Consider the following 21938-nt stretch of genomic DNA (forward strand, 5'->3'; position numbering starts at 1 on the left):
AGAGAAAGAGGTCCCAGATCCATCAACAGCCCAGTCCCTCTGTGCTAGGCGGGGCTGCCATCATTCGCTCCCGGATAAGGAGCAGCCCAGTTGGCCCTCATCAGGAGTGTTGCTTTCATAGCGCGTGAACAAGAAAATGCCAGAGTACGTTGGTTTTTGCAGGCCTTCGCTGCTATACGATGTAGCTCCCTGAGGGCAGGGACTGCATCTACCCTTGTCGGCCACCGAATCCTACCTATAGGAGATGTTTTGCAAATGTTGGTGGGGACAGTGAGTAGAAACTTTCCTCAGTGGACTAGGGTGGCATGAAATCACGGTACGTGGATTACGTTCTATTTAAAATCCTGCGATCTCAAGGCATGTGTCTGGTAGTGACTTCAAAGTAATGTACACACTGCCTTGAATTTTGCCTGGTTGTTTTGTTTTTCTTTCTGTTTTTTTTTTTTTTTAAGTGTACTTATTTATTTTGAGAGAGAGAGAGAGAGAGAGAGAGAGAGCATGAGCAGGAAAGGGACAGAGAGAGAGGGAGAGAGACAGAATCCCAAGCAGGGTCTGCTCTGTCAGCACGGAGCCTGATGCGGGGCTCGAGGTCATGAACCGTGAGATCGTGACCTGAGCCGAAACCAAGAGACGAACACGTAACCAACTGAGCCACCCAGGTGCCCTTTGCCTAGTTGTTTTGAATGAATGGAAATCCGATATTGCTGTCCCCATCATTATATTTGGTCTAAAATAATTCTTCAGAGGGACACCTGGGTGGCATCTGGCTTTGGCTCAGGTCATGATCTCACAGTTGGTGGGTTGGAGCCCCACGTCGGGCTCTGTGCTGACGGCTCGGAGCCCGGGGCCTGCTTTGGATTCTGTGTCTCTCTCTCTTTCTCTCAAAAATAAATCAACATTAAAAAATTTAAAAATAAATAAAAAATAAAATAATTCTTCAGATACAGAGAGTAAAACAGGTCTGGCCTGTGAATTATGGAAAAGGAATAACCCAATAAGGGCCCAGCAAACTTTTTCTAGCCACAAGAGTCAAGGAGATACCCTAAGAAAATGCAGGAAAGAGGTGCTGGAAGATAGGAAAAAAATAGAGAGGAGTTGGAAATGAGAAGTGAAGGAACCAGGAAGGACGGGTAATTAACAGTCTTGTGAGATCTACTTTACTTAACTTATGCCCAGGAGAAACTATCATTTGAGAAATGGAAACGCTTTGAGTCTCAGAGGGATGAGAACACCGTGTAAGGTCTCATGGAGGAATGTTACGGCAGAGATTCCCAGTGACGTATCTGTGACGTTGCCACCAGGTCCACTGTTTGATAAAAGGTTGGTATTCAGCAAGCTCAGTACGTGCCAGGCACTGTTGAGAATAGAAATGAAAGTATTTACCTCTCAGCTTCTGATATCATGGCTTGCTGTCCGGATCTTGGACAAACCCAGGTTTTCTGGGTCCTGCAGCTTATACAGTTGTGTGTGTGTGTGTGTGTGTGTGTGTGTGTGTGTGTGTGTGTGTTTGAGGGAGGGCAGAATTAAAAAAAAAAAAAAAGATACTAAATTGTTAAAATACGAGATTAAGTGCAGGGCCTTAAAAGGAGTCTGTGCAGGTGACCAGACCTGAGGCTTCAGCTTATTTAGCATCATGGTAAATCTATCTCTGGCTAAAGTGATAGTTCATCAATTAAGTTAATATAAAAAGTGCCTCTGCCCTGCCTCAAAAATATTTACTGTGGAAATCAGGGAAAGGAAGGGATGGGATGGGGTTGAGGTGGGAAAGTCAAACACACAGCTCAAACTAATCCGTAAGTGCCATTTTAATAAAAGCCCAAAGGACTGATTCTAAGCGAGGTTTTTATTCCCTTATGCTTATTTCCTTTTGTTTTTTAAAAAAGCCCTTTTTGTTAAAATAGTAAAAAAAAAAAAAAAGGTTTTATTTGAATACAAAGAAATAACTCTGGATCTAATTATAAGATTTTTCTGGTCTGGAGGACTCTTTCCCAGGTTTTTTTTGTTTTGTTTTGTTTTTTTAAGTTTATGTATGTATTTAATTTGAGAGAGAGAGAGAGAGAGAGAGAGAGAGAGAATCCCAAGCAGGCTCCACATTGTGAGTGCAGAGCCCAATGTGGGGCTTGACCCTGCAAACCATGAGATCACGACCTGAGCGGAAATTGAGCCAGACGCTCGACCGACTGAGCAGGTGCCCCTCTTTCCTAGGTTTTCAATAAATGTCTTGTTGTCAGGGTGATAAGCTCTGTGTTTCTAGATTTAGAATAAAAATTCCTCTAAAATATTTTATAATCTGGTGGTGCTGGGCTTTGGCTCAATCTGGTGGATGGGGGTGGGTGGGATTCAGATGAATTCTCCCTGTGCTCCATTGTCTCTTGTCTTTTCCTGTGTGTCAGGACCATCCTGTGCACACCCTTCTCACCATTTATCTTTTATTCCGGTGCTGTGGAATCCTGTGCGTACCAAAAGATTCAGATGCAGTGAATTTCCAGACTGCTTCTTGCTAAAAACTGCTTTAATAGCAAACCCTGTTATAAGAGGGAGAGATTATAAATGTTCTTAACAAAAGGGAAAACCAAGGCACAGGAAAGTAAGCAGCTTGCCCTCACCTAGCAAGATTATACCCGAATGGAACCTTCTGGCTCTAAGAAAGTCTGTGGAAGGTCACACACTGAGGGAAAAAGGCATATTTCTAGAAGAGAGGACAATCTAGCAAACATTATAGATTTGGTAGGGAAAGTGGTGGTCAGGATGGGGTGGTATGTGTTGAGTTTCATAGATAAGGGGATTTGGGGGAATAAAAGTAAATAAGAATTAATGAACACCACACACACTTTAAAAAGGGCTTTGTGAGTGTTGGCAAGGGGAAAAACAATAGAGATTCTGTAAGAATGGAAGCTAGACTGAGCCTAAGCCAACGGGCACCGTGGCACAACTAAACAACAGAATGTGACCTCTGGGGGTGGGGTGGGGGAGATTTGCACAGCACCCCGCAGATCACAGGCCCTCAATCAATGTTGGAGGAATTTGCAAAGGAGGGCGAGGACTAATGTTGCCTCGATTTGATAACTACCATTTTCCTGGTTGCCATGATCCAGGCGTGGGACGCAAGCCAGGAATCCAAAAGGCAAAAACAGACAACGTGAGGTAATGCCAGGGAGTCTGGGTACCATTTAAGACTGTCAGAGACAAGGGCCTAGAAGTAAAACCAGCCTGAGGTGACAGAGACTTGCCTCCTTTGGAGACACTTCCCCAATCAGCCGGGGGGGGGGGGGGTGAGGGAGGGGGGGTGTCTCTGTGTGGGGGCGGGAGGGAAGGAGTGATTTCATCTGTTTAATGAAAAATAACCTGGACGTTTCTCTGATCCTGGAAACTCCCATCTCACTGAGGCCAAAGAAAACAGGATTAGGTCTTATTACTTCTACCAAGGCTTTGCATCTCCTCAGAAGGCGTTAAACTGCGGGGAACAGCAAAATAAGGTAATCTCACTCCATTGTCCCTGCAGATACACCAGGAAGGCTCTGAATCATTTAATGGGTTAATGGAACAGACTTCCTTCTGATCTTCTTTGCCAACTTTTATTTTGGCTTCTTCTGCCTTTTGAACAGATACCCCCCCCCCCTTTTTTTTTTTGGTATGTGTTCGTAGTAATAGAAAGTTTGCTCTGTTAAATTCAGACAGTGAAGTCACCCCCTCTGGCATTCTGTCTACTGACCAGCTACTGATTTCAGGTCTAACATCCCCCTCTGACTTCTACAGACCAGCTTTTGCCCTGAAGCATGAGGCTGTTAATACCACAGCAAACATTTTGCCTGTGCTGGCAACTGCTGATGCATAATTGTCTATGTGACCTAACGAGATGACACTCTCCCAGATTATTCCCCCCACCCCCCGCCCTGGTCGATTTTTGGGAACAAGGTCTCTTCATTGGTGCCGAAAGTACAAACACACACACACACACACACACACACACACACACACACACAAAATGTAAACATCACAGTGATCTGTATGTAACCGTCTCTTTTCTACGTCAGTTCTTCAAATTATCCCTAAATGGGAGCATGGAGTAAGTCCACAGGGCCACTTTCTTTTTAATGCAATGTATATTTATTGTAAACAATAATATACAAAAAAAAAAAAAAAGAAAAAAGGAAAGATGAGTTTCACAGAGAGAACAAAGGTTTGGGGAGGAAACAAGCAAAACAAACAAAACACAAACACAAACCAAACCTTACCTAAGGACAAAATATGATTTAAATGCCAGGTTTCTTAAGTTACAGAAATAGTTTTTTTTTTAAAGATCTGCTTTTATACAGAAAATTGAAAGATGCCATATTATAAGAGTGCTTTAAGATTTTATTCTACTGACTTCTAAAACTGTTAATATATCTTTTTTTTTAAATTAAAAAAAAAGTTTGCTGTCTTTTTTAAAAAGCAATCCTCAAACTCTCCAGCCACAGAAGGAATTAAGAATTAAGGTCTCGTTGGGCTGGTCCCCTCTGCCTTTCTTCCCTATCTCCAAGAGAACTTGCAGGGGACTATCCATGACACATGCCAGCATTGTTTTGCGTCACCACACGCACACACACACACGCACGCACACGCACGCACACACACACACACACACAAATTTAGGCAGCCCAAAGATCTGTGGCAGAAAACATTGCAAATGACTCAGTGATCCACTACATTTGCAACCTCTCATTTGTACAAAAAGAGAAACAAGTTTCCAGTTTGTTTTCAACAAAACCACAAAGGAAAAAAAAAAAAAGGACAGACAAAAAGGCATTTATACAAATCTAGGACAAGAAATCCAAAGAAACTTGCTTTTAATAATAATAAAAAAAGATTAAAGAGATAAATAAAAAAAAAACTGGTTACAGTTAAGAACATAATTTAACAACAGATGACCATACCCTTTGAGGAAGGTTCCAACAACCTATTTTAAAGAAGGTAAAATTAAAAAAAAATTTTTTTTTAAAGAGAAAGATTTTTTTTTTTAATGAAAACCTCTCCTTACAGAATAAATAATTTTAGCACGTGGAATGTCTTGAAGGTCAACTGCTGGTGTTCGGAGAGGCACAGTGACAGTGTCAGAGAAAGGCCATAGCATCTGTACCCCACATGGGGCTTGAGCAGGCAACCAGGGGGCAGTGCGCTGGGACACTTGGCTGCTGAAACATTCCCAGAACAGATTTCAGCTCCTTTGCTTGGTTTCTACTTCTCTCTCAAGATTGCAGCAAACAAGCAAACGCACTAAAAAGTAAGAGTATTTTCCAGCAGCATGGTTTTAAGGCTCAAGGTATTTTCTCTTGTTTTTTTTTTTTAAAAAAAATATATATGATAAAGCTTACCAAATGCTTCTCTAAACTATGGTTTACTTCCATATTTGCAAAATAAGGCCTTTATTTCTCTAAGGCAGCTCCTCCTTGAATCAGAAAGCCTGAGGAATTAAGCAAAGCTAACCCCCAAAAACTGATCGCATAACACAAATTTGTGTGTCTTTTTTATGTTAATACAACAACACGCACACTTTTTTTTTTTTTTTTTTTTTTTTTTTTGTAAGAGAAAGCAAATCTGTACAAAAATACTCTGGTTGCAGGAAAAGCTAGGGCACACTGTTCAACTAAGTAGTTTAGCTGTTGGGAAAATAAGAGCATTTAATTTCTTTTATCTAAAAATATGTATAAATCCCCTCAAAATGGTAATGAATCATACACAGTACATACTAAAAATATTTAAAATAGAGAATATTCCTCACAGAGGACTTTTTTCTTTAATTACTGCTAAAAAATAATTACAAAGTCCAAACAGGCAGAGAGACTGAGCAAATAAATTGATCACACGATTCTCCATTATCCTCCGTGATTGCTCTGAAGAAGGTCTTCGAGTCCGGTTTCTTACGGGTTTTCCAATGGTCCATCCGGCCAAGAGCGGCCTGGCCCCCGATTTGCAACAAGGTGGCAATGCGTCTGGATGGCTAAGGTTTCTGTCTGGCAATCTGGGTCTGAGTTGCCTTTAGCTTAAACGTCTTTACGGAACGAGGTGGGGGAAAACGTCCCCAAGGAAATTCTGCTTGGTGATTTGTTTCTTCGGTTCTCCTTCAGATCGTCAAGGTCGTCATCACCCTCCGTGCAAGGTTTCCTCAAGGTCTGGTGAGCTGTGTGTAGACGGGCTGTTCCCAGTGCTGGGGGCTGTGGGTCTGCGGGATGGAAGGGACCCCGGACGTGTCGGCGATGGGCGTGTACATGGGCCGCTGCGCCGGGTTCATGTAGCTGAAGGTGGAGTAGAGGCTGGAGCCCTGGCCCGCCGCGTGGCTGTAGTAGGAGCCCGAGTTCTGGTGGTCGGTGTAGTCGTACTGCGAGCGGGTGATGGGCGGGTAGGAGGGGCTGTAGTGCGGGAGGTTGAAGGGGCTGTAGGCGATCTGCTGCGGCGAGTGCTGCTGCTGCTCGCTGTAGTGGCTGGGGCTCAGCTGCTCCGTCTTGATGTGCGTTCGCTGGGACTGGCCCGGCTCGCTGCTCAGCGTGGTCAGCGTGTGCGCCGCCTGCGGCTGCGGGGGCGCCGGCTGCGGCTGCGGGGGCGCCGGCTGCGGCTGCGGGGGCGCCTGCGGGGCCTGCGGGGCCTGCGGGGGCTGCTGCGGAGGGGGCGGCGGCGGCGCCTGCTGCTTGGACATCCACACGTGGCCCGCGCCCGTCGGGGTCGCCGCCGTGCTGTTGATGCCGTAGCTCCCCGTGTAGGTGACCTGGCCGTGCGTGGCCGGCACCCCCGGGTGGCCGTTGGGCGGCAGGTACTGGTCGAATTCGTTGACGTCGAAGGTCTCGATGTTGGAGATGACGTCGCTGCTCAGCTCGCCGATGTCCACGTCGCGGAAGTCGATGGGGGGCTGTCGGCCCCCCTCTGGCAGGGGGCGCCCCTCTCGCTTCAGGTCAGCCTTGCCCGGCTGCACGTCGGTTTTGGGGGTGGTGGGTGGCGTCGGGGGCCCCTGGGATTGCCCTGCGGGCAAGGAAAGAGAAGCAGCGCGGAAAAGTCAACCAGGGCCGTGCAGCGCAAAGGCCTCAATCTTAGGAACCCTCCTGGAACCCTCCCGCCAAACGAAAAGTGTCCTTAAGGACCCGCAACGGCGCGGGAGGCGCGCAGCACGGGAGATAAGTCGCCAAATGATTAACCTGCCGGTACACAGTCGGGAATCTCCTTTTATCAGGGAGGGTCCGAGGCCCGGAGGGTCGGGAAGGCCAAATTGCTACTTGTGGAAGAAGCCTGTGTGTGCTTTTGGGGTGGCGGAGCCAGAGAAGAAGGGAGAAGTCCTGAAAAGCTGTAAAGGCATTTTACCTCGCCATAAAAATGAATCCCTTAGGATGGCTCTACATCCGTGTGCGTGCGTGTGTGTGTGTGCGCGCGCGCGCGCGTGTGTGTGTGCGCGCGCGTAGGGACTTCGCGGGGCCCTGGAAAGGGAGGGGAGGAGGCTGAGGCGCTCGGGGTAGTTTTTCCCTCCCCGGGGAGCGCAAAGTCCCCGGGGCGAGTCTGCTAGGTGGAGACCCGGGGGTGTGCCCGTCGGCCGCAGGAGGCGTAGCCGGGGGCTTGTGGGGGGACTCACCCGAGTGCTCGCCGCCCGGGGAGTGCACCTCGCTCATGCCGGAGGAGGAGTGCGGCGAGTCGGCCTGCAGCGCCTTGAAGATGGCGTTGGGGGAGATGTGCGTCTGCTCGGTGGCCTCCTCGGCCTCCGCCTGGCCGTTCTTCACCGACTTCCTCCGACGCGGCTGGTACTTGTAATCCGGGTGGTCCTTCTTGTGCTGCACGCGCAGCCGCTCCGCCTCCTCCACGAAGGGCCGCTTCTCGCTCTCGTTCAGCAGTCTGGGGGCGGGGGAGGGGGCGCAGAGGGAAACAGAGGGGCTTCTGTGAAACCGGCCGAGCTGTCAGGTCGGCGGGAGGGGGAGGCGACCCCGACCGCTCGGCTTCTTCGCGCACAACCCCTTCCTCCCTCCTCCCCGCTTTCCAGCCACTGCTGCAGCTCATAACTTTTCTTAAAAAAAAAAAAAAAATTAAAAAGAAGGAAGAAAAAAAAAAAACCCCAGAAAAATAAATCTCGGTTCTTTCAGTCCGACCTGAGCGGTCACTCCCGGCCCCTCCCTCTCTCCTCTTCTATTTTGGAAACCCTGAAGATGAAAATAGCTCTCCGCTGCTCGGCTCTAAGTGCCTTTGCCACCGTAGGTTACCGGCCCCCGCCCCCAACATCTTTAAAAACTTTCCAAAAAAACACTTAATCTGCAAGGAGCTTTCCTGCTCCCTCCCCCGCCCACTTGCGTCCACCTATTTCCAGCAGCGCTCCCCCCGTTCCTGCCTGGAGTCTCCTCCAGCCTTGATGTCTGCGCCCCCCCCCCCCCCATCCCATCTCCTCGGTTGTGAGGCTGCACGGGAGAGCGCAGTTGGAGCGAGTGGGGGGCAAACTTCACTTCCCACCCAACCCCCCACTTGGGATTGAACTTCACAGCGACGGGAGATAGCGCTGGCAGCCCCCTCCCACCGCGTCTCCCACAAGTCCTCACCCACCCTCCGGCTCTCTCCGTCCCCTTCCCCCCAGCCCTCCCCCCCCCCCGCCTCCCTCCCTTACCCGAGAGCAATCCAAGAAGTTTGTCAAATTCCGAGCCAAGTTACACTTCGTCCCCCCCCCCCTGCGCTCCCCCCCCCTCCCCCGCCGGCTCCGGGACCGGCAACTCCCTCCTGCTGGGAGGCGGGGCACGGAGACGGTGTCGCGGCCAGCGCCCCCCGCCATCGCGGAGCCCACCCCGCCGCGCCGGCCCTACCTCCAGAGCTTGCCCAGCGTCTTGCTGAGCTCGGCGTTGTGCAGGTGCGGGTACTGGTCGGCGAGCTTCCTGCGCGCCGCCTGCGCCCACACCATGAAGGCGTTCATGGGCCGCTTGACGTGCGGCTTGTTCTTGCTCGAGCCGTTGACGCGCACTGGCATGGGTACCAGCGTCCAGTCGTAGCCCTTGAGCACCTGGCTGACCGCCTCGCGGATGCACACGGGGAACTTGTCCTCCTCGCTCTCCTTCTTCAGGTCCGGCTCGCCCTTGGAGAACGTGTTCTCCTGGGGCCGCGTGTTCTCGGTGTCCGAGCCGGAGCCCGAAGGGCAGGGCGAGCCCGCCGAGTCCTCGGACATGGTGGGGCTGGGGGCGCCGGACAGGCCCTTCTCCTGCTCGTCGGTCATCTTCATGAAGGGGTCCAGGAGATTCATACGCGGGCCCGGGGCAGGGGGCGGGTGGCCGGGAAAGGCGAGAAGCCGCGGCGGCTCGGGGGCTCGAGGCGCGGGCTCCTCTCCCCTCGGCTGCCCGGACGCGGAGCGAGCGGCTCCCGGGGAGCCTGGCGCGTCACCCGGCTGCGGCGGCGAGCACTTAGGAAGGCGCGCGGTGGCCAGCCCGCAGCTGCCCGCTCCAAGTAGGGGAAGGCGAACTGGAGAGGAGAAGGAGGAGGGGAAGAAAGAGAGCAAAAGCGGGGCGCTTGCACCCCTTCTCTTCTCCTCCTGCAAAGAAAAGTTCCTGGAGTGAAAACTGGCAAGTCGCGGCGCCACTGAACTTTCCAGTGAGTTTCAAGCTCCGCTCTCAGCTCCTCAACTCCCAGCCCCGGGGCTCTTTAATAACTACTGCTCCTCACCTTAGAGACGGCCAGCCAATCACAGCACGGCATTTCAGGGGTTGGCAGGCAGCTGATTGGATTCGATTTTGCGGGGAGGAGGATTGTGGCACTGGGCTTGGGTGACGAGAGGGGAGGGGAAGAGCGGGGAGGGGAGCGCTGCCTCTGGTCTGGCTGGGGGGGGGGGGGGCGGGGGACCCAGGACGTCCAAGTGTGTAAGTTTGCCGTACTCTCGTAATGTCAGAAGTTTGGGGCCGTCTCCGCACGAATCTTGCGTGCCTGTGTGTGTGTGTCTAGACCAGGATCTGCTTCCACCCCCAAGCATTTCTTTTCGCTGCTTTCTGCGCGGTACCGGAGACTTAGCTAGAGTTTGCAGCGATCAAAAAGCAGTCCCTCCTTCACGCGTAGCCCAGTGTGTGCGCCTGGAGCCTGCCTCCTCCGAAAAGTGCTTAGAAATGGTCTTTTGAAGCAAATGTTTTGGTGACTCAACGCCCGCTGTTCCTCTGTAATAATCCATATAAATAGATTAACATGCTCTGCTTCGCCGGGGCTGCTGCGGCTGGTAGGGATTCTGCTGCGCTCTTGCAAGGGGAATCAATGAAAACCAAAGCTGAGACTGGCGGTGGCGGCGACGCGGTAGCCCCGCGCCCGCGGGAGCCGTCCCGCGCCACAGCGACCTTGAACTGTGACAAGCCCTTCTCCCAACCCCCCCCCCCCAAACCCCCATCCCGCGACACTGCTCAGAGATAGGCAACTGCTTTGAACGTTCTGCTTTTCACCTCCTGGCCGAGAGACGGTAGTCGGGTCCTATTGCGACTCGCAGACTGCTAGGAGTTCGGGGGGAGGGGGTGGGGGGTGTCTCTGATGTATCTCGAGTGAGATTTGCGCACAATCTTTGTGTTTGCACCAGTTGCCTTTTTGTGCCTGGTTGGGTATCAGTTCTGGACGACAGGGAAAGTGCTAGACGCCTGCGGGTTACATGCCTTCAGAATCGCAAATAACAGCACAACTGTGGAAATCTCTTAATTTCAAACTTCCCCCTTTCTGGCTCTCCCAAATATCCGCCTCGAACTAAATTATTGTCACGGGGAATCAGCCGCATCACAGCAGAGACTTGCTGACTTCTAAATTGCACATTGCGGACACTATTGCAAGATTTAAAGGAATGGTTTTCCTTGAAGAATTGTTTTTAAAGATCTCGTTTTCTCTCATTTTCTTCCGAAGAGGTCGACGTTTCTTATAGGAAACGGAGCTCTTCAGAGGGTAGTTAAGTTACCACTTACAGTTAACTACTATTTACTTTTTAAACGAATGTAACTCACTCACAGTGGATGTCTGTAGTGTCCTATATAGTTTGTTTACCAGTTTCAGAGACCTCCGGGTACAATAGCCGCGGTATTCATGGCCCCGTGAATTCGCTGGGAAAGTGTAAGAACAACTTCGTCCTTTCTTTGGAGAAGAGAGTCCCGCGTACTGTCAACTGATTTCTGTGTCTTGGGGAGGGGACATTTGTGCATATAACTGAGTGATTCACAGACACCTGACCCAGGAGGACGCTCCGAGACCAGAACTTCGGGCAGATATTTTAACCAAGGCATCTGTATTTAGTTGCATTTTATTGTAGTTCTCATGTTTATTGGCTTAAAGGCACCGAAGACTGGGACTTGAAGATATTTTGGAATATTTCTCTAAATATTTATCGAGATAAATACGTGCACATATAAATATATATTTAATACACTTACGTAATAGGAGGATGTAAAAAACCGAACTCTAAATCATAAACTTACAGTGTTTTGTACATTTTCTGTTCGTTTGATGCAAGCATTTTGTATTCTTGTATCTTCTCGAAAACTTTAAGGATAAACAGTGGACTTTAAAAATGGCGCAATTTTCAACTGAATCCAGAGGGGGCGCCAAAAGCTCAGAAACTGCCTAACTCCCAGAAACTGCAGGAAAATTTAGATGGTGGTGGGGGGTGGGGGTGGTGTCTTCCACTCAATCAGGACTGCTCTGCGGCTGAGATTTATCTTTGCAGAAATTCCTACTACTCGATATTTCCTCCCGTTTGGATTCACCTCTGGGCAGCCCAGTTACAGGAAGTGGGAGGTGTGTGTCTATGGGGGACCCAGCAAGCAAAGAGTGTTCTAAGTGCCTGACGTTTCTGGTCTGCACAGAACCCGGGAGACCGGGTCCCCGAAGGACCCCCGTCTCCCACTTACCAGACGGCGCCCTCTGCTCCATGTGCCAGGACCAGGCCAAGTCTGACTCGTGGACACCACTGATTAGCCAGTGGGGCGGTCCTGCATTTCCGCAGGGGCTCAGGTGCTGATTCCCCCACCTCCACTCAGGGGGCCAGTTCGCTCTCTTGTGAGTTTCTCGGGTCCCCTCTGACGTCTCCTCTCTGCCCCGGGAAGACGCTCGCGGTCTGCCGACCAGAGGACCCGCATCAGAGCCAGCTGGAGGGGAAGGAACCCATTATCAGCCTTCAGGTTACAGATCTGGAAACCGAGGCTGTTGGCTCAGTTTTAGCCAGAGCATTCTGCCAGGAGCCAAACTCGCTGGGCTCCTCATTATGGTGGGGATAAGGAAGGGAAAGGGCGCAGGTCAAGAAAAGCTGCAGGCAAGGAGGTGGGGTGGGGGCACTTCACAAGCTCGCAGCGAGCATTCCGGTCTCCACTCGAAGCCAGCGCCGTTAGGTCTGCCGCCAGGAGCAGAGACTTGGAGGTGCAAGCGGATCCCAAGGGGGAGCTCGGGAAACCGAGGTCTGGGATCACCCCTCCTCCCCTCTTTGGGCGACCAGGGCCGGCGCCGGGCTCAATTTCCCTAGCCTGGGCCGCCAATCTTCCTCCGCGTCTAAACGGGCGCGCCGAGTCCCGGAGCCCGGAGATGTTGGCGTAGGGCGAGTTTCGCGGGCTCTGTGGGGCGGTGCGAACACCCTGCACAGGGTGGGGGTTTCCTACTCCGAATGAGGGTGGCGGTGGGTGCGAACGGGGTTCCCTTTACCTGGAGAATTAGGGACCATAGTCTCCCTCTCCAAAATGTCGTAGCAAAAGTGGGGAGCGTGTCTCAATCCGTTTTCAGCAAGGATGCATGTCCCAGAAGAATTCGGTTGGGTCGAGCAGAAGAAGCGTCTCCCAAAGATCTCAGCCCTGGTTCTCTATAGAGGTGCTCAGGGAAGGGGATACCCCTTCTCTCTGCCAATTCCCTGGGGCGCGGTTCCCTTGAGATTAAAGACCCCAATCCCTGGGGGGGGGGGACCCTTGGGTCCCTGCGCCCTCCGCTCCCAGCGTCTCCTCGGTAATTAGTACTATTCCCGGGCGTGGAGCGCCTTTGTCGGCCGCTCTTCAGGCCAGTTCTCTGGGGAAAGGAGCGGAGGCGGTAAGCCCAGTCTCAGGACGGGCGTTGGGCTGGACAGCAACAGCAGAGGGAAAAGGAAAGTGCCAGACAGCTTCGTAGGTGCGCAATAGATATCTATGGAGGGCCGAATGCACGTGACCTTTGGACGTTTTGCCCGAGTGGGTGTATGACCCGTCACAAGCCTCCAGAGCCCCCAGCGACGGTTTTGTAAATGTATGTGACTGTACAGTCTTACATGTGGAATTCTCCCCAGACAGGCGCCCTTCTTTGGGAGATTATCCGACATGTAGAAGACCCCCCCCCCCCCCTTAAACTGTAGGCCAAGAAGGGCGTTTTGTTTTCTTCCCTTTTCTGTTTTCTAACAGAAAGAGGAGTGAAGTGGACGGGAGGTGCTGGGTGAGGGAGGCGTGGACCGGGAAAGTGCTCCCCGGTGACCTGGCCGGGGTGTGAGGCCCTAGGGGCTTTAGCCCAGAGCGACGTGCCGCCCGGGGGTTGCAGACCAGAGCCAAAGCAGGGGACTGGACTAGCGCCTCCAGGACCGTCTTACTAGCTGAAGGGAAAAGAGGGAATGGGAGGGGGAAGTCCTAGATCCGAAGGGCCTGTTGTGTTTCCAAGGTGTGTGTGTGTGTGTGTGTGTGTGTGTGTGTGTGTTCTCCTCACTTTTCCGAAAATATGTCTCAAGGCAGTGTACAAGGGAGCCTTGCGTCTTTTGGATTCCCTCAATGCATCCCTAGAACGGCCTGGAAATTTCCTTAGGCCAAGTTTTATGACCAGCCTCCCTCCTTCTCCTTTTTAAAATCTTTAAGGCATTTGCAGCTGAAGGTGCTTTTGCCTTGTTGATCTAAAAATACAAATAAAGTAAAGCGCTCAACACCCCGGTGCTTCCTTTTGCAGCCGACTCCAACAGGCCAAGGAGGCTGCCCTCAGCACCAAGACTTCCTCCCAGTTCCTTCCACCTGTACCTCCCCCTTCACCCCCTCATCCCCTCCCACCCCTCCCATCCCCTGTTGGTTTAAGGGTGCTCTGTCCCAAGGGGGGACAGACAGAGCTGAGAATCTCAGAGGACAGTTTTGTGTGAATCTCCCGGGGTAGGCTGGGTGGTGCAAGGACTTCATCTCAGCCTGAAGGGACTGGAGCCAGCTGCTCCCACTAAGCCGTCCTATCGGGTGGGTCATTATGTCGGATCTTTATGAATCCGAGAAAATATGTCCATCAAACCACGTTAAAGGAGAAATGCTCTTAATATACAATCCCGAACGAAGGTAGCTGTCAGAATTAAAGACGAATGCTCTTGCGCCTTTCTTGCAAGCCTTTTGTATCTCACCCGCCCCCCTCCAAAAGACCCCCTGGGGGGAGGGGTGCGCGGAGCACATCTCCGGGTTTGCCAGGACCACAGCTTCACTGGGTCAAACCGGGCGCACATCTCCGGGTTTGCCAGGACCCACAGCTTCACTGGGTCAAACCGGGTGCCCTGCAGCTGCGAGCTGGGCTCGGCTTTGGAGAAGCGTGAGCGCGCAGCCGGGTTGCCTGACTTCGGGCAGGAACTCCGGTTCTGCCCCCGGGAACCGCGAGGGCAGAGCCCGTGAAGTCAGCCCCCAACTTTGGGGTTTTCCGGAGGACAGTGACGTCCTCACGCGGCGGGGGGGGGGGGGGGGGGGGCTCTGGCTGCAGAGTGTTCTCGGATCTGTGACGTCATAAAACTGCCAGGGGGTTGTCGGACCCTGAACCCCTTAGAACCGCCCCCCCGGTGTTGGGGTGGGGGGGAAGCTTAGGAAAGTGGGGGCCACAGGGAACGTGGGGGGGGACCCGCTGGGCTTCCAGCCAAGTCATTGTTTATTTCAAATTAATTTCTTGGTGCGCGTCCTGTCTGCAAGCCTGAGGGAGAGACAGCGTTATTACCCGGTTCCATTCCGGTTTTGTTTGAAGGGGAAGCCAGGGGTGTCTCCAGCACCGTCTCAGCTTTGAATAGGCAGATCAGAATATTTTTGAGAAAGCGGGGTTGTTGTTTTTTTCCTTTTCCCACTTTTCTCCCCTTTTCTCTTTAACATCTTTCTCCCAAGGCCCTTTCACTGACGTCAAAGGTGTCAGTGGACTCTTAAATGCCTTTTCTTCCTCCTCGGTTACACTCTCCTCCCTAATTTCTTTGATAAATGAGAGTGAAATTTGGCCAGGCAAAGAAGTGAGGGACAGTTTTTGTTTGTTTGTTTGTTTGTTTGCTTGTTTGTTCCTCTCTGCTCCCTTTAAATCATTAAGACCCAGAAAATCTCACAGTGTCCCCGTTACTGTCTTTAGGACACAGTGTATTTACATCTAATGGGAAAGGGCAGACTGTTTGCTTTCACAGCGAGTCCTAGCCCTGGAATCTGCTGCTACCCCAATTTCCAGATTGGCTGAAACGCAAGGGAAAGTCCCAACGAGAGCCGGGTCGGACAAGGTATGGGCTGTCTACAGAAAAGGCTTCCTTCTGGGGTGCTCTTAAAGCTCACAAAATTGTCAGCTTTGATTGGCAGGAGGCTGTCTTTTTAGCCTCATCTGCCTTAACATCCACATGCAAACCAGAGGCATATAAGCAGTTATTGCTGTAAATTAGGGATAAGGTCACCATAGATTCAATCACCAGAGCATTTATCATTCTTTAAAAGAGAAGATAAAGTCTCGGAGGGCCTTAAAACTAGACATCTTTCCCTTAAATACTTTCTTGGGGGCAATGGAGACATCCCGCAGGATATGTTTCCCTCAGCCACTGGGAGAAAAGGCGGTGTCTGGCTAGGGTTGATACCTCTGGTGGGACAAGAAGGCACACTGGGTGGTCTTGGCCCAGACAGGGTCCCCAGCCATTCACCCACTCCAACCCCTGCCTCCAGGGTCTACTCTCTCCCCCCGGGGCCCTCCCCTCCAAATCTCGCAAGGGAGCCCAGAATCCGGCTTTCCTCTGAATCCTAACTAATACATGCACGAGCTATTGCGGGCAGCAAGCCCGATGCTTGCAGATTTTGAGTCATGGATGACCGCAGAAGGTTGTACAGGACTCGCGGCAGCCGACCGGATGGGTCTGAGTGTTGGCGCTCGGGCCATAGATGATGGAGGAGAGTTCTGGGTGGAGAACGTCCAATGTAGTGGAGACGTCCTTCATTCTTTCGCTTGCCATCCCTCTCCCAGTTAGCCCGGCACTAATCATTCTCAGCCCCCACACACGTCAGCTCAGCAAATATCATTGGAGGGCTCACTAAGTGCGTGAGCACCCAAAGGAGCCAACACAGGGTCTCTGCTATTATTGCCTTCGTGTCTGGTTGCCTTCCGAATTCAATCGCTGTCTGCTCCTGTGCCATTTTGCCCCCGGGGCATCTCGTGTCCTGAGACCCTCTTTCTCTGCCTCTGGCATGGATTTCCGTTTCCTTGCCCTGAAAGCGTGTGTGGGTCACAGGGAGCTGCCCTCCATCCTTCTTGCTCCATCAGAGTGCTGAGCGGAAGGCGAAACAGGGGCGCCCGGCTCCACGGTGGGCTCCCTGCCCTCCCTCTCCTGGGCCCCAGAAGTCACCTCTCTTCTTCCATCTCTGCTGCTCTTTGCCTGAGCCGTCACCTCCCACCCCGCCTCCCCTCCCCTTTCTTGGTCCAAGCCCAGAAATGCCTTGTAGTGTGTGGTACGCTTCACTCTCTCTTTGGGGGACATCTGCCAACCAGCACAGTGGTGATGACAGTTTCCAGATGATTTTCCAGGAGCAGAGAAATCTTCTGAGGGAGGAGAGAGTGGCATTGGCCAAACGCTGAGTGGGCTGAACATTGTGGTTCCGGAAGAGGCCCAGGGAGGTGGAGCTTCGCAGGGCTCCAAGATTTCTTTTTCCCCTCTAGATTCTGCCTAAAGCAAAAGTCACTAATTGCTTTTTATTTTCCTGGCACTTCGGAGGTTCTCCGGATTCTGACTCTCCTCCAGGACCTTAGGTCTGAGGAAAGCAGGGCCTCAGGGTGATCCTGGTGGGGGGCGTTTGCCTCCAGGCTCACCTGCCACAGCTCAGCTAGGCCCAAGACCCGCTCCAGCCAACTTCTGGGCTAGTTCCCTTGGCCAAGGGGACTGGACAGGTGAGGCGGAGGATGGAAGGAACACTCACCGGCCCCCTTCCTCTGTCCCTGTGCTTCGTCAGCCCAATTTCACTTCTGCCGAGGACACTTTGATTTGTCAGTCAAACCAACCAGGAAGTGGGGGTGAGGTTGCCTTTGAGATTTAACCATGAGTCCCGATAAGAAATGGTTAGATTCTCTTTTGATTCTGAAAAATTCCAAGCAATGCTCCCTTTGAAGGAAAGAATTATTGATTTATATTTATTCCTAAGAGCATCGCTAACTTCTCAAGTCTCTTCCATGTCCTCTGGCCATTTCTCAATGACTCATGGGCAGAACTCGCCCTGTCTTTCTAGACTAACGTACTGGTTTCTTCCCCATAGTCAAGACTTTCCTTTCTAAAGTGCCGGGGAGCCCTCATCACAACCCTTGCTTGCACTAATCCTCTCTCTTTTCAGGGAATGGTGTCTCTCTCAATAAAAGCTGCCCTCACCAACTGTTCTCTTAGAAAAGATGTGAGACTCATTCAGACTATGGAGTAAATGACTATTAAGGCACTGTATATTCTGAGTCTAAGAGACAGTCAGATTTTGGTAGGCAGTGGAGGTCCAGTCCAAACGCTGAACCCTCTGTGAAGACTTGAGGTCTCTCCAAGAAAAGATATTTGCTCCTGTCTCTGTGTTCTTACAACATTTTGTTCATGCCTTTTTGTGTGGTCATTGGTCTGTTGTGTGTATATGCTCACCCCTAAACTGTGATCTCCTCGAGGACAAGGACAGAGTGTTATATCTTCCTCTATATGCCACATAGACTCTGCTCAGTAAATGTTCAGTGAGGGAATGAATGGCCAAAATTTAGCCAAAGCAATGACTACCTAATGGTACGTCTCAGCTACCAGGCACATCGTGCCTGGCACATCGACCAGGCACATACCTTGGCCAGTAGATGAGATCTTCATGGCTTTCCTCAAAATGTGTCCTGTAGATGCCTACCTATGCCCCTCACAAGAAAGTCTGTCCTTGCCTGGAACCCTCTTCTAAATTCCCTGTCCTCAAGACTTCTTTCTTTAAGAAAAGGGTGTTACAGAATATTTGGAGAATATTTGGAGTGATGGACATAAAGCTTTCAGATTGCAATCTTTATACATTTCTGGCCTGCATTTACAGGTTTTGAGAAAACAATCAAACCACAAACCAAAATCATTATTAACCTATCAGAACCTCTAAAACCTCTAGACCTTGCTACCCAAATATACAATGATAATAAATATTTTTTTTCTTCCTGGTTTCCTTGCTTGCTTTTCTAAGCACAAAGCACAGTCCTGTCATGGATGAGCCGTGCAGTGGCTGAGTGCTGAATGGATGGCAGGAGGGGGTGGGGGGGGGGGCGGTGGGGCAGGGGTGCAGAGGAGACAATTATGACCTGGCTTCCCCCTGCAGCTCCTCTGAGGAAGGCATTTTCTTTTCTCTGTAAACGGCCCTGCTGTTTGTTTGGAGAAGGAGAGCTGTGGGTCTGGAATTAGGGGGTATCATGTGGGCTGCACGTGTGGCTGGAGCTACCTGAAATCTGTAGGCTAATCACTCCCAGATGGCCCCAGGGACTGCAGTCCCAAGAGCCCCAGAAACCCAAATCCGTCCCCAAGTCCTCCTGGGGGCGGGGGCGGGGGCGGGGGCGGGAGGGACTTAAAGGGAAAGTGAGGATGGAGGCAGGTACATTTGCATCTTCTTGCCTAGGCACTTTGGGGGCTTGCAATTCCGTTTGGAACAACCCCCCTACATCCTTTCCGACCAGAGGCATTTGCAAAAACAATGTCACCCATCTCCACCCCTGCCCCTAAATCCAAACTGTGATTTATTTGGAAGGAGGAGGAGGAGGAGGAGGAGGAGGAGGAGGAGGAGGCGCAGGAAATTGAGAAGCAGGAGAGGAGAGAAACACTAGCCTCCAGGCCCTGTTGCCCAGCTTGAGGGTGGGGTGGGGTGGGGTGGGTGGAGTTAATTTCAACAGGTATTTATGTAGATATCAAGTGTCAAAATGCCTTAGCTTTTTGCTGCTTCTGGGTGAATTTTTTTTCTCAGGCCGGTGGGGTGATGCAGTGAGGGGCCAAGAACGTGCATTCTCCGCTAGCCAATGAGCCGCCACCCCACGTAGGAACGGTGGGGTGCCAGCTTGGACAGGAGAAGCCGTCATCTGTTCAGAGACTCTCCCTGCTCTGCCCCAGGCCCTGTGTCCATTTCTGTCCGCACTACGGGCTGTATCTCTCTGCCCCCATAACCAGCCTTTGCCTGGACTCGCTTAAGACCACTGTGCACAGCCCCCACCCAACAGCCATCCTCGGGCTGCGGGCACCACTCGTTCACAGAAAGGAACCCGGGGGCAGGCTGCTCGTCCTGTCTGCTACACGCACATCACTCTGAAGCCCACATAGTCACCTGCTCTTCCCCTTCTCACCTATGGCTGAAAAAATAATCCCACTGCTAATGAATATTCCTGGCTGCTGCTTCCTGCTTCTGCTTTTGAAATGCCCTTACATCCACTCGTCAACTCTATTCCCTGGACATGTCCTGGAGGTGGTGAGGGGAAGAAATTACTCTTTGCTTTTCACGTGAAGAAACCGAAGCCCTGAGAAGAGCGTGTGGCTCGCTCAAGGCCAGGCAGTTAATGGGAGAGGCAGATCCCGGGATGCTGGTGCGAGGTGGCTGCCCCCACCCCTCCTGCAGGGCCTCATGCACCGAGAATTCCACAGGCTGCTGTGAGCGGGGAGCCCTGTTCGCAGGCACGCAGGCTCCCCCACAGGCTTGTCCTCCCCGAGCTCCAGCTCCTTTTTGGGTCACACGGAGAGACTGGGGCTTCACTCTTTTGTGAAGTGCAGTTTTTGATCTTATCTCCTCCTTTCTCTCCTAATCAGAGCTTGGCTGCCTTTGTCTCCGGGGAGCAGAGAACAAATTGTGACTTGAACCGTGCACATTCCACGTGTCTTCCCTCCTCTTAATTTCTCTTTCATGAGAACCTTTCTGGGTTTGCAGGAGTGGTGCCTTGGTTGATTTTGTCTCACAGCACTTACTTCAATTTACTCTGTGAGCTGGGCTTCTTTCTTTCTTTCTTTCTTTCTTTCTTTCTTTCTTTCTTTCTTTTTTTCTGGGTTATGTGGCAGCCCCCTTTTACCTCTTGAGCGAGGCTTGTCTGGATTTCCAAGATCATTTGGTTCTCCAGGGCAGAAAAGGATTGTCGCTATCCCCTTAAGTCCAGGCAAGTCCTCATTTGGAAGTGCAGGCCCTCCATTATGAACCCGATCCAAATTTCCTTTCTGTCCCATGGGGACATTTATTAGCAAGGGGAAATGTTTGCAGAGCCCTTACTCTGTGTCCATGATGTACATAGGGCTTTCCTTGGATGAAGCGCCTGGACCCCCTCAGAGAACCTTCTGTGGTCGTTCTTCTTCTTATTTTTTCCCATTTAACGGGTGAGAAAGCGGAGGTCTAGGACGTTTAATTCTCTTGTCTAAACTTCCAGCTCTAAGTGTTAAGGGGTAAAAGCCCTACCAACTCCTGGGTGCTCACTGTGTAAAAATTCACTCACTACAAAGGCCAGGTGGGATATACCATATCATCATCTGTATTCCATGGTGGGGGGAGCTGTTTACCCACGGTCTTCTTTATTAGGGGCCCTGCCTTATTTCCTTTGGACTCTATCTTGTGGGGGGTGTTAATCCACCACCACAAGCCATGGCGGGTGTGGTGACCTGATGATTTCAGTGGTTGCCTGCACCTGTCTTTGGGACTCCCTGTTTGCCCTTCTGAGCCATGCTCCCCCTCTGCATAGACTCCTGACGTGTCCCCTGAGGCCAAAGGGCATGTCCTTTTTGGGATGAGTCAAAATTAGGATCCTCTGGCTCAAACGTGGTCTGAATGATAACGCATTTCGTTTGTACAGCAAAGATTGATGTTTAAAACTTGACTGTGTTTAACACACCCAGGGAATGCTGTGATGCCTGTTTAAGGAGAGAGGAAGCTGGAGCACGGAAGGTGGGGCAGAGACACGGCTTTGGAGGCATGGCATTCAGACCCCTGATGACGGCGAAGTCCTTCCCACCGTTCTAGCTGTTTTTTTCCGTGGAAGAGCCAGCTTAGAATTCAACAGATCTCAGTCTTCATTTTGGGCAATTATCCCTGTATAATTGGTTGGGAAAATGGAAAAGTGGGGTAAAGGCGATTGCTAAGGACTGTCTCCAGAGAATGTATCAGAATGAGGACAGCAGACTTCAAAGAAGGAGAAAGATCACATTTAATTGCTGTTCCCTGAGCCTAGAGCCTCTCTGGGAGGCCCAGGAACCTAGTGGGGGACAAGAACGATGACAAATTCAAATGTTAGGACTCTTGCCTCTAGGAAGCTTCCAATAAGTTCTAACAATGGCACAGAAATCTTTAAAGAAGCAGCACAGGTTCGTTCCACAAACATTTCACGAGCGTCTAAAAGCGGCCTGGTTGCACACTGTACAACTACATAAACGGACCAACCCAAGGGCAACTGCATTTCTTTTCTTTTTTTTTCTATAAGTTTTTTTTTTTTTTTTAAGTTTATTTATTTTGAGAGAGGGAAAGAGAGCATGAGTGGTGGAAGGCAGAGAGAGAGGGAGAGGGACAGAGAGAGAGAGAGAGAGAGAGAGAGGGAGATCTGTCAGCATGGAGCCGGACACGGGGATTGAACTCATGTACCTTGAGATTCTGACCTGAGTCAAAACCAAGAGTCAGAAGCCTAACCAACTGAGCCACCTAGGCGCCCCCTGCATTTCTTAATTCATCCTATCATGCTGTCCTGCTTTCTTAGTTCTAAAACCCTTGTCAGCTTGGCCTTTTGCAAACAAACAAACAAACAAACACACACAAACAAAGCCTCAT

At 51.2% G+C, this 21938-nt stretch overlaps 1 protein-coding gene and 1 long non-coding RNA gene across 2 annotated transcripts in view; one reads left to right on the forward strand and one right to left on the reverse strand.

The window, feature by feature from the left end:
- Nucleotides 1-21938, forward strand: part of LOC131497348 (uncharacterized) — a 434038-nt gene that overhangs the window by 383432 nt on the left and 28668 nt on the right. The window lies entirely within an intron of this gene.
- SOX9 (SRY-box transcription factor 9) lies at nt 4813-9616 on the reverse strand. Its single transcript, XM_058703559.1, has 3 exons — nt 8802-9616; nt 7595-7851; nt 4813-6993 (listed from the first exon to the last, which is right to left on the reverse strand). Exons 1-3 carry the CDS (start codon nt 9230-9232, stop codon nt 6146-6148), a joined length of 1536 nt encoding a protein of 511 aa, XP_058559542.1. The 5' UTR covers nt 9233-9616; the 3' UTR covers nt 4813-6145.

Source organism: Neofelis nebulosa, chromosome 16, assembly GCF_028018385.1.
Source record: "Neofelis nebulosa isolate mNeoNeb1 chromosome 16, mNeoNeb1.pri, whole genome shotgun sequence".
Classification (NCBI taxonomy): domain Eukaryota; kingdom Metazoa; phylum Chordata; class Mammalia; order Carnivora; family Felidae; genus Neofelis; species Neofelis nebulosa.